The sequence below is a fragment of the Nansenia antarctica genome, assembly GCF_963989245.1.
Source record: "Nansenia antarctica genome assembly, chromosome: 6".
Classification (NCBI taxonomy): domain Eukaryota; kingdom Metazoa; phylum Chordata; class Actinopteri; order Argentiniformes; family Microstomatidae; genus Nansenia; species Nansenia antarctica.
This window is the reverse complement of record NC_137676.1, coordinates 48,581,428-48,596,229: the sequence shown is the minus strand read 5'-3', so window position 1 is coordinate 48,596,229 and position 14,802 is coordinate 48,581,428. Positions and strand designations below refer to the sequence as shown.

General features: G+C 46.7%; 1 protein-coding gene across 1 annotated transcript in view; it reads right to left on the bottom strand.

Moving 5' to 3' along the window:
- Positions 1–13,341, bottom strand: part of znf385a (zinc finger protein 385A) — a gene marked incomplete at both ends in the record, with an annotated part of 29,095 nt that extends 15,754 nt beyond the window's left edge. The window contains 4 exons of the mRNA XM_080534589.1: positions 89–260; positions 5,694–5,804; positions 12,775–12,920; positions 13,266–13,341. Of these exons, the coding sequence (XP_080390715.1) occupies positions 89–260; positions 5,694–5,804; positions 12,775–12,920; positions 13,266–13,341 (505 nt within the window). The remainder of the gene's footprint in view (positions 1–88; positions 261–5,693; positions 5,805–12,774; positions 12,921–13,265) is intronic.
- Between the last annotated feature and the right edge of the window lie 1,461 nt (positions 13,342–14,802).

Below are 14,802 nucleotides of genomic sequence, written 5' to 3'. Positions count from 1 at the left end.
TAGTACTGCAATATACAACACATATAGTATGTTGCTGGTATTGAGGGTCTTCCACCAAACAATCTACTTACTATACATGAGGTCTCACCTGGTTTGCTGGGGTCACTGTCGAAGGCAGCTGCCGGGGGTCCTGGGGGTGAGGGGGAGGAGGTGGGGACAGGTGGGGGCTTGTCCCCCTCCTGAGGACGACTTTTGGAGGTCTCAATGCCTTTGACTCTCCTGGCGTGGCGGTTGCCTTTGTAGTGGGCTTCTGCCTGGCTCTATGGAGTACAGAAAGACAACAGGGCTCAACTGAAATGAAGACTAGCGAGAACAGGTGAATAAAACATTACACTCGTTTGGAAAACACTGGCCCCACAACACACACGCACGCACGCACACACACACACACACACACACACACACACACACCCACCCTCACACACCCTCACACACCCTCACACACCCTCACACATACACACACACACACACACACACACACACACACACACACACACACTAACAGTGTCTCAGACTCTGGCATGTCATTTAATCCACACCAGGGACAAGAGACCACAGCCTGCAGGCAGGCTTACAGTGGATAGAGATGCAAACTGTAACAGGTGATCTGAGCACCGATGAGCCCAGTGTGGTAATGGAAACAGCATATGACAGTGGAACCCAGTCTCTCTGTCCGTCTCTCTGTATACCTGTGTCTGTCTGTCTGTCTGTATACCTCTGTCTGTCTGTCTATGTCTGATTCTGTGTCTGTGTCTGTCTGTCAGTATCTGTCTATCTGTCTTTCTGTGTCTGTCTTTCTTTCTGTGTCTGTCTGTCTGTCTATGTCTGATTCTATGTCTGTGTCTGTCCGCCTGTCTGTGTCTGTGTTTGTCTCTGTGTCCATCTGTCCTGTCTGTTCTGTCTGTCTGTCTTCCAAGCTGCCTGCATGTCTGCCTGCCTGCCTGCTTGTCTGCATCTTGATGCTTGTCTGTCTGCCTGTCTTGCCTGTCTGTCTTTCAGTCTGCATGTCCGTCTGTCTGCCTGCATGTCTGTCTGCCTGCATGTCTGTCTATCTATCCTTCCATCTGTCTGACATCATCAGGCAGGCAGCAGTGGTCCAGACCTCAGGCCTCTGTGTGTCTCCTCTCCCTCCTCCACAGAGGCCAGATCTCTCCTACACGGCTTCAGAACCTCTGAGGCTCCAGCCATGTCATTACTACAGCTATGTTGATGGACATTCAGGGCGGTGAACTCCCGGTCAGTGGGGTGCCATGCCATCCTGTCTCTCTATAGCCCCATAAGCCCTCACCCCTCCACTCCCAGCTCCACTCCCCCTCACATTGTATACATTATCACTGGGAGCAATGGCTAGCATACATACCATACTTATAAAGCAACACACACATGCCAGGCTTGGCTACAGCTGCTCACCAGAGGCCTCAAACCTCCCTTAGACACACTCTGACTTACGTATTCGTTTGCCTATATAGAAATGTGTATCTCTAAATAAACATGCTACTGGGGAGGAGAGTGTCTACGGCATGGAGGTAGGAAGTGAGTGGTGATTGACAGCCGGTTTGTATGGACTGGGGGATGTCCAGCGTTCCAGCAGAGAAAAACACAATACAGGGGATCCATTACAGAGCACAGCGTGGCTAATCTGCTGGCTAATCGTGGCTATCTTCTGTTGAAAGACCTGCTCCTGGCTAATGTGTTTGTTCTGGGGTAAACAACAGGGGTGAGTCATCCATCAGAAGAGCTCTACCCCGTCTCAGTGTGTCGGACCACCATCTGTCTGTCTGTCTGTCTGTCTGTCTGTCTGTGAATATTTCTAGAACTGCACCGAAAGGAACTGTCGTCTGTGGACTATGTCCTCATTATGGTTGCACGCATACACCCACAAACACATCGTCCCTCGTCCCTGCCCAGCTAAAAGTCGGAAAGCAGTCTGCCCCAAGTCCCTGGGTGTGTGCGTGTGTGCGTTCATGTGTGTATGGGTATGTTGGCAGGGACGAATAATTATTGTTACTCATCTAATTATAATTATCAGGATCATGATGATTAAGTGGCGGGATTATGGTAAAAAAAACAAAAAAAACAAGCCGTCTGAGTGATGACAGCTGCCACAGCCAGGTGCTGGAAGGAATGGAGAAATCAAGTGGCACCACAGAGCACCACAACGACTGTGAGCTCAGGTCTGGGTGAGACTGGGAGGCAGGGAATGGGATGATGAGAGGGGGGGGGGGTCTGTCCCTCTGGACCGAGGTGTGTCCAAAAGGCCTATGTTAAAGCCCAAGGCTGTAATTGGTGATGACAGAACGGAGGCTGGCTGTATATAGCATGTCTCCTGTAACCGTAGCCCTCCTGGGGTCTTAAGGATCTGCCAGTCTAAAACCCGCAGATCAGGGATGGCGTGAACGGAGGAGTGCTAAAAGAGGAATGATCACTGAGATGAAGGAGGGGTGAGGGGAGATGTGTGGCCCCCTCGGTGGGGCGGCGCGGCCATGGGAGCTTTCTTAACCTCTACTGCCAAGCCCTGGGGAGGAGCAGCCAAGCCACAGGGCAGGTGGACATGTTTGTTCTGGATGGAGTGAACACACAAACAGACATGTGAGGAAGGCTAGCTGGGACGATGATCTCGGTGTCACCACCATGTCCATGAGAGCTAGACGAGACTATGATCTCGGTGTCACCACCATGTCCATGGGAACGTGTCAATCTCAGAGACAGAAACACACCCAGGAGAGCTGGGACACAGCCACACATAGTAGAGCACAGCACAGCTGCAACTCCAGATGAGGACAGGGAAGAAGAGGGACAGAGGGAGGGACGGAGGGAGGGAGGGAGGGAGGAGGGGAGGGAGGGGCAGGAGCAGCCTGGTCATGCTGCAGCAGTGACGTTGACCAATGCAGCGGAAGCAAGGCTGTGACATCACTCCTGCAGCACGGCAAGGTTATTCTCGCCTCGTCGGCCCACACAAAGGGACCTGGGGACACAGGGAGCCGCCACGTCACTCCCTCTCTCGTCATCTCCCAGAGTGCAGTGGGGCTGTTAGAGCGCCGTTATAATCCTCGCCCTTGACGAATGCATCTTATGATAAGTAGTGACAGCCAATTTGAGGCTTTTCCGCACTGTAAATAATACTGTGTGAACAGTGCGCAGGGATGTGGGAATAATAGAATTGCACAATGAAGCATGAAATGACTTGAGCATGGGATGAGGAGGGGGATGTCTTTTGAGGAAATACATATCTACTGATCATGATGTGGTCAGTAGGCATTCATTCCTCTGGCCCGTCCGAGTCACCATACAGTGTGTGCGTTATGATGATGAAAACGGAAGCTCAACAACAGACACAGATGAAAGTCGGTGAATGTCAAGCACAACATTCACTCCTTTTGTTTGATGGATTATCCTGAACTGGAACAATGCCTAACTGTACTTGGGTTTAAACACTATTTCTTCAATGGAACATATACTGTATGTCATCCATGACAGATTCGTTCTGCCTTATATGATGTGAACCCAAGGAGTGTCGGGGAGGTTGTTTAGTCGGCATAATCCTGATCGAGAGCGGGGTTTCTCTAGCTAAGCCTAGGAGTCTTCTGTACTGCAGACTCTTCTTTCTCCCCCATTGACAAATAACCTACTGTTCTGTATGACACTGCTGCTGCTGCACTGCAGTGTGGCCATTTACCTGAACCGTTAACAGTGACTTTGACAGTAACAGTGAAGAGAAGGTGTGTTATAGTAGATTGTACAACTGAGCGCTTCTGTGTGCCTGCCGCCTGTCACCTGCTGAGTCTGGATTCAGGGACTGCCGCAGATGTCCTTCCAGATGTGGCACACACGCATACTGTACACACACACACACACACACACCATTATTGCTTGCACACACACACACACACACACAGACACAGACACAGACACAGACACAGACACAGACACACACACACACACACACACACACACACGCACACACACACACACACACACACACAGAAACACACACATTCCAGGGCTAAATGAACTCTGCTGTGGTCACATGATGAAACCCAACCCTGCCCTGACAGGTCCCCTCAACTGAAGACCATGGGTAGAGCAGCGGGTGTGGAGGGCTCTGTTGGGAGGGGGAGTATTGCAATAGGGGTGGGGGACTTTGTTGGGAGGTGATGTACTGCACTAGGGTTGGGGAGTGCTGACATCACTCAGGGGTCCATTTCAGAGCGGGGCAGCTGTTGGGGGTCATAGATAGTCCGAGGGAGGTAAAGTACTTAGCTCGTTATTGCCTGGCATGCGTCAATATTTACCGGCATGTTTATGTGTCCAGCTTGTTTAGCTAAAGGGTCACATGCTTGGCTATAAACAGTGGGCTTCGTCCCTGCATCAAAGGCTTTTATGTGTCAGAAATGTACTCTGGGGCTGTGCACATACTTATGCAACCTAATCCTCTATTTAGCTAAGGATTAAAACAAATGTGGTGTTAACTATATATTTCTACATCTACAGTATGCAGCATAACACACTGTAGAGTGAATCAGTGTTTTAATTTCATACTCATGTTCATGCTAGCTACAGTACTGTACATACTAAAGGCTCTACTTCATTTTGGCTAATCTTCTGTGTCTAATAGTCCATGAAATCATGAGGACATGAAACTGGGGAATACTTAAAATAAATTCTTAGAACATAATACTGTATAACAGGTGTTGTTACTGGTTTCATAGCCATGGTCAAGTTCCCAAAGCATTACAGAATAATTCTGACCATCTTTCCTCTCATCTAACCATTTCCTGTTTCCTGTTGTGTTGGCCTATGGAGAGCTCTACTTCTATAGAGAAGGGCTTGAAGAATACATGTATGCAGGACAGCTGACCGCATGGAGGCCATGATTGTAGGCCTAGGGAGTAGAAATAGATGTGGGTTGCGGGACCGCTCCCTTGTCTGTGTGTGCTGTGGAGGGAGGGATGTCCACCCTGGCTCTGAATATCTATACTACCGAATACTACAGCCTAGCATAGCCAGCTTCCATTGTAGACTAAAGGGGATTTATGCTGATAATTGTACATTGATAGCATGTTTTACTAAGGGTGGAAAGAGAAGATTTTATCATTATGAAAAGATGTTGGTAAGGGTAAAGATAAAACATATTCATCTGTTTTGCTTTGACAAATCGCATACTACACACAAATACATTAATACTAGTACAAGATAATGCATGTACATGCAGTTAGAAATGGATTAATTGAATTATTTATAGCACGGAAAAAAGCACTGAGGGAGTTATTTCTGGAAAGCTTTTGACTTTGTGGTATGCTTATATAAAATGACTTTCCATACGCCCCAGATCTTAATCAACTTTACATGTTGATGTGACAGAGAAAATCCCTTTGATATGCCGGGGAAAATCCTATTACACGCTCGCAAGGCTTCTCCAGCAACGCTCTAGGGCTGATACTGCAGAGCTGTACTCAGTCTCACAATTCTCACTCTCCTTAAAGAAGCAGAATTCCAATGAGGCCTCCACTGCCAAACACAAGCAGATGTACGAAATACATCCACAGTCACTCACTACGTTAACCAAAGAATTAAACAGCAACAAGCAGGAGAAAGAGACGTACAAAGAGATCCCTGAGGATAGAGAGGGTGAGGGTGGAGGGTGGTGGACGTGAGGGTGGAGGAGATATGAGGTATGCTGGGCTGGGCTGTACCTCGGAGTTGAAACGGATCTGGCAGACGTTACAGGAGATGATGGGCCGCTTGGTCTTGATCAACGGGACTCCGAAAGTGTGGTTGATCACCGCCTTCTGGACTGGATCCATCTATATCACAGAGAGAGAGAGAGAGAGAGAGAGAGAGAGAGAGAGAGAGAGAGAGAGAGAGAGAGAGAGAGAGAGAGAGAGAGAGAGAGAGAGAGAGAGAGAGAGAGAGAGAGAGAGAGAGAGAGAGAGAGAGAGAGAGAGAGAGAGAGAGAGAGAGAGAGAGAGAGAGAGAGAGAGAGAGAGAGAGAGAGGGTAAGTGCCATACAATACATGGTGCCTCAATCACAAGCCCAGTGTCTGGCCCAGACAGCCCATTTCATCATTAGGATGTATAGCGGTGAACATCATGTGCCCTCCAGAACAGATGGAGCATCAGGCCCACCTCAGGTGTCCTCTCAAGTGCCTGAGAGAAATGTCCAAACATCTGTGCACAAACACTCATCCCTACACACTACTATAGAGACCCATGTTAGCCGGGCCATAACCCATGAACAGTGTCCTACAGCTTTATAGGTCTCTGTCTGTGTGTAGCAAGCTTAGCAGACCGTCCTAGAGGAGTGTTGATGCACTACAGCTGGCATCACAGTCAGTGTCATATCTGTAGTGCAGAATCCTAACAATGGTTACAGCAACTATGGTGGGGTGCGTAACCAGGCAAGCACAGTACAAGTCAGCTCAGCTAAACTGGGTTCAGCTCAGCGACGTGAAAAGGGTATGTGTGCCAGTGGTGAACTGAGTGACTACTAATTGTTTCAGCTGGGGTGTCCATCACTGTGGGATGTTAGCCACTAAGCATACATTTAACCGAATAGCTTTAGCAGCAGTCCAACGTGCCGGTGGCTAATCTCCAATTTAAACATATTACTGTATGTCCCAGACACAAAGACTCAGGATAATCAGCCTGTGTGTGTGTGTGTGTGTGTGTGTGTGTGTGTGTGTCTGAACATACCGCCCTTATCTTTCTATGTCTGAACCATCATTTACCTTGCAATCAAGTTTAATTGACATAAGCCTTAGTGGAGAATCCGTCATTGGTGTGGGTGTTCACTTCAGCTTGTATACGCACGCATTGGCGGTCTGCTTAACTAGTCAAAATCACACTTTATTACACAGCGATTTGGATGACATGACATCCATGACATGTCCAAGTGAAAACCTTTGTAAATCTTACTTTACTCAGACAGCGTTACATTCTATTGAGTTCTAACCTCATGAAGCGTGGGGACACTAATGTACGTATTCTGAACATCTGCAATTTCACAAAACACAGTAAACAACAATACAGAATTTTCCTCTATCCCAAAAAACTGACTATAAAATGTTATGGTTCTTAAGTTGTCTTGTTGATCCCAAAACATATCTAGATGATAGATGATATTGATGCATTTATTTCCATTGTCTTACAGCGAAAGCAAGCCACATTTATGAAACAGCTTAACTTGTCTGGGTGAGACGCGAGAGTCTGAAATGAATATTCTCTTAAGTCAAACAAAAACAATGTGAAAATGTGCAGTAGGATTGTAACCAGGCAACCGAGAGGAAACAGGGTAAACAGAGAGAGGAGGACTGAGACATAGAGCAGAGTGACAGCGTAGAGACACACCATCTGTAGGACAGAGAGAGAGAGAGAGAGAGAGAGAGAGAGAGAGAGAGAGAGAGAGAGAGAGAGAGAGAGAGAGAGAGAGAGAGAGAGAGAGAGAGAGAGAGAGAGAGAGAGAGAGAGAGGGCCTAGAGCCGGACATCCTGACAAATCTCACATTCTTATCTCATTTGGCTCTCATACTCTGTCTCAGTCTCTGTCTCTGTCTCTGTCTCTGTCTCTGTCTCTGTCTCTGTCTCTGTCTCTGTCTCTGTCTCTGACTCTGACTCTGACTCTGACTCTGACTCTGACTCTGACTCTGACTCTGACTCTGACTCTGACTCTGACTCTGACTCTGACTCTGTCTCTGACTCATCTGTCCAACTTTCTACAGAATGCTCCTCTGGTGCTGCTCTTTCTGTAGAACACAGATAAAAGTAGGTTATGGATATGGCCAACAACATTGAGCTATGTTGACATACTTTCATGAACCTCCAGTGATTACTGTAGCTAGCTATAGCCTGCAGCTAGCTCATTACAATGCTCCCTGCTGTAACATTTTACAAGATGCAAACTAATATAAATGAATGTGACTGCCAGCAAAATGTTGTTAGAAAAGATATACAGTATGTTGTTAAAAAATGCCACCAAACATGACTGAACAGTTGACTGTTCACTGTGTGGGTATCCAGTCCCTAAAATACAGGCTCCGACCAAACTGCCCAAGACAGTTTAATGAGAATTGAACCGCCTGGTGCATTACTGTATATTGACTCACTGAATTCCTCAGTCCAGCCCAGCACACCGGGTGTTACTCCACTCCACCTATACTGTAACAAAAGTGAGCCCTTGAAACAAGACAACAGGTCTTGTTTTCCCTCTGGTCTGAAGGTTTCTCCAGAAAAGGACAACTTTCAATCTCTGGTACAACACTTAATGAAGTGGCACAGGGAGGGACTAATTGTCTGGCACACACACACACGTTTAACTGTTTAGCCCAGTGCACGAGAACTAGCAGGTGAAAGTAACCTAGACACCACTGAGCAGCACAGCAAATGTGAACAATTGACAGCACATGTGGGAGATGGGGGAGCCCCTCTTTGGCTAATGGCTTCTGTAAACACAAACCAGACACGAAATAGTGTCTCAGGGATTGAACAGCAGCATGCCATAATACATCTCTTAACAGAGCACAAAACAATTGCATGCACCAAAATTAAGAACCAACCTTTTTTCCTGCTCTCTCATCCTTTGTCTCTCTCTTCTCCCTGAAGTGTGTTATCTATCTATCTATCTATCTATCTATCTATCTATCTATCTATCTATCTATCATTGCAATGAAATGTTTTGGCAGGCTACATTCCTGCAATCCAAAAGTTGCTGCTCTGTTGCACGCAGTAGGACTATGCTGGCAGTGAGAGCAATAACTGTGTCATGCCAGATGAAACATCCTTTGAAGCTGAAGTTCCACTTTTGAGTCCTACCCAGATTTAGACTACAATACCCCCATCTACATCACTCCCCTCAGCCCTATATCTGCCGGTATTCCAACTCTACTGTACACTACAGTGAACTACTGGTGGTGGTGTTTGGTACTCACCCTCTTCTCCTCTGTGTCCTCAGCTGGGGCTTGGAGCTGCATTGGTTCCCCTGGGTGTGTGAGAGTGTTTGTATCCGCGTGTGTGAGACTAAAGGGAGTGTGTCGCTCTCTCTCCTCACTCATTCAGCCTCCTGGTTGTTCTCCACACTATACTGGTCTAGAGTAATCACAGTGTTTCTTCTAGTGATGCCTTTCCATCTAGTGCCTTCTTTCTCTCTCCCTCTCCCTCTCCCTTCTTCTCTTCCTGTCTTTGTGTCTATGGAGCAGCTATGGGAGTAGTTGTAGTTGTTGCCATGAGGAGTTTCCTCTTCCCATAGTTATTCACTGACACATCACCTCGCTAGCAAGTGCCTGTCTACTGTACTGTACTTTCTCTCTCTCTCTCTCTCTCTCTCTCTCTCTCTCTCTCTCTCTCTCTCTCTGTCTCTCTCTCTCTCTCTGTCTCTCTCTCTCTCTCTCTCTTTCTCTCTCTTTCTCTCTCTCTCTCTCTCTCTCTCTCTCTCCTGCTCCTTTCTCTCTAGCACGCTTCCTGGTAGTACTTCTCCTTCACTATCCCCCCCCCCCCCTCCTCTCTCCCTCTCTCTCTCTCTCTCTCTCTCTCACACACACACACACACACACACACACACACACACACGCGCATACTCCCACACTCTGTCCAGATGCAGTCAGTGTCATGCTCTCTCCCCCTCTCCTCCCCCCTCCATCTCCCTCTCCGTCTATCAAGTGTTGTCATCCTCAGCCAGCGGGAACTTTTGCCCTCCCCACAACCCCCCAACCGGCACCGCACTGCATTAACCACCAACTGTTCAAACACATGTCATGCACATATGCAAGCACTTTCAGTGAAACCTCATTATACACATCAGAATTAATCTAGACTCCAATGGAACTGCACCATGAGCCTAAATCATAGCGTTACATACCCAGCCATCACCTTGTCTCGAGACGTCTTAAGACACATTTGTCAATTAATTAAGACATCTTAAGACATCTCAAGACAAGGTGATGGCTGGGTATGTATGTAGCCTGGTGAACTCTCTCTTTCAAGGTTCCTTCAGTGAACGTTCAGAAGTGCGACAGACTGCTGTGCGAACCGAGACTGTCAACAGGAAGACCTGACCTCAAGACCCGAGGCGATAAGAGAAAGTTGAAGTGTTTGAAGAGAGAGAAAGGGAGGGAGGAGGGAGGGAGGGGAGCGGGTCTGCTGCTGCAGCAGGTGAGCATCAACAAGTCTGCGCATGGCGGCTCGCATGATTATACACTTTCCTCGGAAATTCCTGACTTTGCAGCCTTAGCGAGAGAGAGAGAGAGAGAGTGTGTGTGTGTGTGTGTGTGTGTGTGTGTGTGTGTGTGTGTGTGTGTGTGTGTGTGTGTGTGTGTGTGTGTGTGTGTGCGTGTGTGTGTGTGTATGTGTGTGTGTGTGTGTGTGTGTGTGTGCGTGTGTGTGTGCGTGTGTGTGTATGCGTGGCTGGCAACTCAGCAGCCTGGCCATACCAGCAGCAGCTGCTGCAGATAAATTATTCATCAATGTCTTAGGGCACACTAGACCAGACAGGCAGGTGGAGGACAAATCACATTAAAGCTGTACACTCCACCTGTGGCGTTTTTCAACTATCGACGCCGTCAGAAAAGTGTTTTGCAGAAAGTTTCACACAAACCCAGCTTGATTACTAACAATAAATCTGTCAAGAATTCTCATGTTTTTGTCCAGCGGATTTCTTAGTAGCATCATGACTTTCAAACTAGCGAGGTGAATTAAGGAAAACAATAAAGGAGTCTCTGGCGGCCACTGGTGGCCAGCGGAGGAAGCATCAGGACTCAGGAGTGAGAAGGATTCCTCACACATTTTAATGTAACCTTTTATTGTACCTCCTGATACAGATTCTGTTTAAGTGTGTGTGTGTGTGTGTGTGTGTGTGTGTGTGTGTGTGTGTGTGTGGCAGGCAGCTAAAGTGAATCCTACATCATAACAGCAAACTTCCAAACTTCAGTAACAGACAGGCTTCAGATCTTGTACAGTATACCAAACCATCCCTGAATGGGACACAATCTCCACTGCAGTACCTAAACTAATATCTAACACTAATTTAGGGCTATCCATTGACTAAAGTTACTTTGAATAATAATCCAGTATATTGTGCACTGTATCGTCCATGAAGGGTTAAATTACAGAGTGCTCAAGCAGGGAATTGTTTACACATTCCTTTAATACTTTCAAAAAATCCCAAGACCGACAAATGTTTGTCTGTGTCAACAGTAGTAGAGAAACTCACCCAGGCGAGAACTGAAGTGTGCCTCTATCTACTTCCCAACATCCCTATAGACCCGAAGACAGTCACACAGAATGTCCTAAAAATGCAGGAAATCCTTTCAACACACCTGAAGACATGAGTCTATGCCTTATAGAACCTTCATGTGTTGTAGCCAGCGACTGATCCTCTCTTTAATTTTGAATAATTTTGCCATTTAGCAGCCGCTTTTAATCCAAAGCGACTTACAATTACAAATTACAGGGACATTCCCCCTGGAGTAACTGAGGGCTAAGTGCCTTACTCAAGGGCACACTAGTAGTGGTGTGGTTTCAGGCGGGATTTGAACTCACAACCTTCCGATCACAAGTCCAACTCACTATCCACTAGACCACCACTACCACCTCTTTCGCAACCACATGACACAAGCAGCAGAAAACATACAGCATTGTATAGATTATTATATCTACTGTACTATATTAAAGCAATAATATGAGCCTACATTTCAGACTGCATGGACTTTCAATAAAACACCTGCTTTATTATGTGTGTAAGGGAATCCTAGTCAATGTCACCACACCATTGTATTTTAGGGCACACAATGCACTAAAGCGTTTAATGGTGGTGTCTGACTATGTACCGCCTGACAGTAAGGTCAGGTCATCCTCTGAGCCTCTCCAATATCCCCATCTACTGGACAGAAAGCAGTAAAACTACTGGAGGCTGTCTGTCACCAGCGCCAGCTATTATCATTCACTGAATCCCTGTGCACCAGTGGACATCATTTATTGTGTTGCAAAAGAACACTGCAAATAGAGTCGTGGAGCTGGTCTAAAGGATGTACGAGGGAGTGTGGTTTTGGTTTCCAGAGCAAGATCTGAAAACAGGTGTTACTAAGGTGTTTGTAACTCTAGAAGTCAATGAATGTACTAGATAGACTACAGTACTCTACTAGTTAGTCCATTCTGAGACTGTTTCCAGCTCTGTTGTATGGGGCTATTAAAGTGAATGGGGAGTAAATAACCACACACACACACACACACACACACACACACACACACACACACACACACACACACACACACACACACACACACACCACACAGGAACATTACTGCCCTACAGTCCAGAGGGACAGTTTGCTGCGTTTCATTCTGCTGAGCCACACAGTGTTTCTGCATTTCTTAATGCAATCTGGAGAATGCACAGCAGTAGTGGATATGCTGAGCTTGTGAAATGGTAAATGTTCTTCTAATCAAAATGATCAGCTATAATTAATGGGCTGGGGACACAGAGGACTCCTCCAGGAACCATGCAGATATTCAGAGGGCAAATGAAGAAAACACATCAAACAAAAATGTCAAAGGTTGTACAACATGCATGTTTTGAAGTACTGCATATGGCATTAAAAATGTTACCTTGCTGCTGCTTTCAAAATCATTTTAAAGATTATTAACAGAGTGTTTTGTGTGTGTGTGTGTGTGTGTGTGTGTGTGTGTGTGTGTGTGTGTGTGTGTGTGTGTGTGTGTGTGTGTGTGTGCATGTGTGCGTGCGTGGGTGGGTGCATGCGTACATGTGTGTGTGTGTGTGTTTACTCACTGTGTTAAAGTTATGGAAGAGGCCCATGCTGTGTGGAGGTGGTGCTGTGTCCATGGGAAACTGTAGGAACTGCTTCATGTCCAGTTGGGGCTGAAACATTGGAGGGGTCCGCAAGAATGTTGGGATCGCCCCCGCCCGGTTTATACCTCCTACAGAGAGAGATATAGCATCAGCAATGTATTCAATACCACACTTCAAACATGGTGAGAACTTCTATCAAGTGCAGCATCACCAATAGTAGTCTACAGTATCCCACTATCCTAGGACAAGCTAATACTGTGACAAGCACTTTTTTTTAACCTGAGGTACAGTATTATGACTAGGGCTGACATCAAGGAGGTTGACTTCTCAATTGTCCTTATTCCCAATTCAAACCATCCCTGCATATAAATTACAGTAAAAAAAAACTACATTTCATTCAGTATAAAAAAAACACTCGAAATGGACTTGACTTGAGTGCAAGGGAAAGGAAAGGTCAATATCATCTGTACAGCAGTAGTAGGACTTCTCCTCTTCTCTCTCCAAGTCCACCTGTCTTCCAATTGTAACTCCTTTCCTGGGGGACATGCTGGCTAATGAGAATATGTAGCTGGGGGACATGCTAGCTTCATCTCGCCATGTGTGCTTTACACTATGTTATCCTATCCTCTTGATCGTATCCAGAGCGTTTAATAAGGTCTATTTAGGGAATAAACCAATCGTTTTTAAGCAATCGTAAATCATGAAGTCACTCCCATTCCCATTTCGCCCTCCTTAGCTTCCAACTGATCCCTTTTCGCATGGAAACACTGGATCCAGCACCACTCTGTACTAAGACATGCTCAGTGTTTAATTCCCCTATAAAAAGGTGTCAGGCCGCAGTTATGAAGCATGGGCTCCTATCCACGTCATAGTGCCTCTCTATCTCAGTGTCACTCCCTGCCTGTCTCTCTCTCTCTGCCTCCCCCTGATCCCCTTCCTCTCTTACAGAACAGACTATAACCTCTGTCAAGGATGATACTGACTGAAGGGGCCCACACAGCAAAATGCAGCCTCGGCAAGTTCTTATATTAAGCCTCTTAATATCCGCAACTGGATTTTCTTCAGCTTTCAAACTTCCCCACCCCCAAGACTTAAAAGCTCTCCCTCATGCTCTATCCCTTCTTTCTCCCTCTCTCTCGTTGCTCTGTCACTGCCACTCTGTTTCCATTTCCTCCTGCCCACCTTGCTACTTTATCATGGTAATGTGTGCATTTACCCAACACCTCTTCTCCCCCTGCCCAAATAAATTATAGAGGTTTTTATAGACCTCTGTTGAGGGAGATGTGATGTTAAGCTGATAAGCTGAAGCTACTCATTGATAACAGCTGTTTCAGAGAGTTGGGAGAGAGGGAGAGGAGATGGGGAGCGAGAGAAAAAGAGGGAGGGAGTGAGAGAGAAAGAGGGAGAGAGAGAGAGAGAGAAAGAGAGAGAGAGAGAGAGTGAGAGAGAGAGAGAGAGTGAGAGAGAGAGAGACTTTGTGAATGTGCTGTCTCAGCCGAACCCCAGCTGCTGGTTGCTGCCACTGCCCAGTGCATCTGTGAGCCTCTGGTCTAAGGAGAGGGCTGCGTCATTACCACTCATTAGGCATGCATGGTTCCTCTGATGTACACACGTACACACACACACACACACACACACACACACACACACAGTAGACTAGATTTGCTCAGAAAGCGAAAACTGCATGACTGGTGTTGTCCATGACATGGCTGGTGTTACAAACACGACCAGAGGTCTCACTGACTGGTTTTCACATCCCATCCCACCTCATCCCATCCCATCTCATCTCATCCTATCTCATCTCATCTTGTCTCGTCTTACGGCTGACTCACCAGTTTCTCTGACATAGTCACATGTTTACAGAACTCTCTTCCCAGTAGCAGTAGTGGCCTCAGCCTCAAGAGCTAAATCTTGCTCTGCAGCTCCACTCATTTGACCTCTGTTCCAAGACAGGAGCTCCTCCTCATGACTCCTCCTCCGGGAGTCAAGGTAACAACATGACTGATA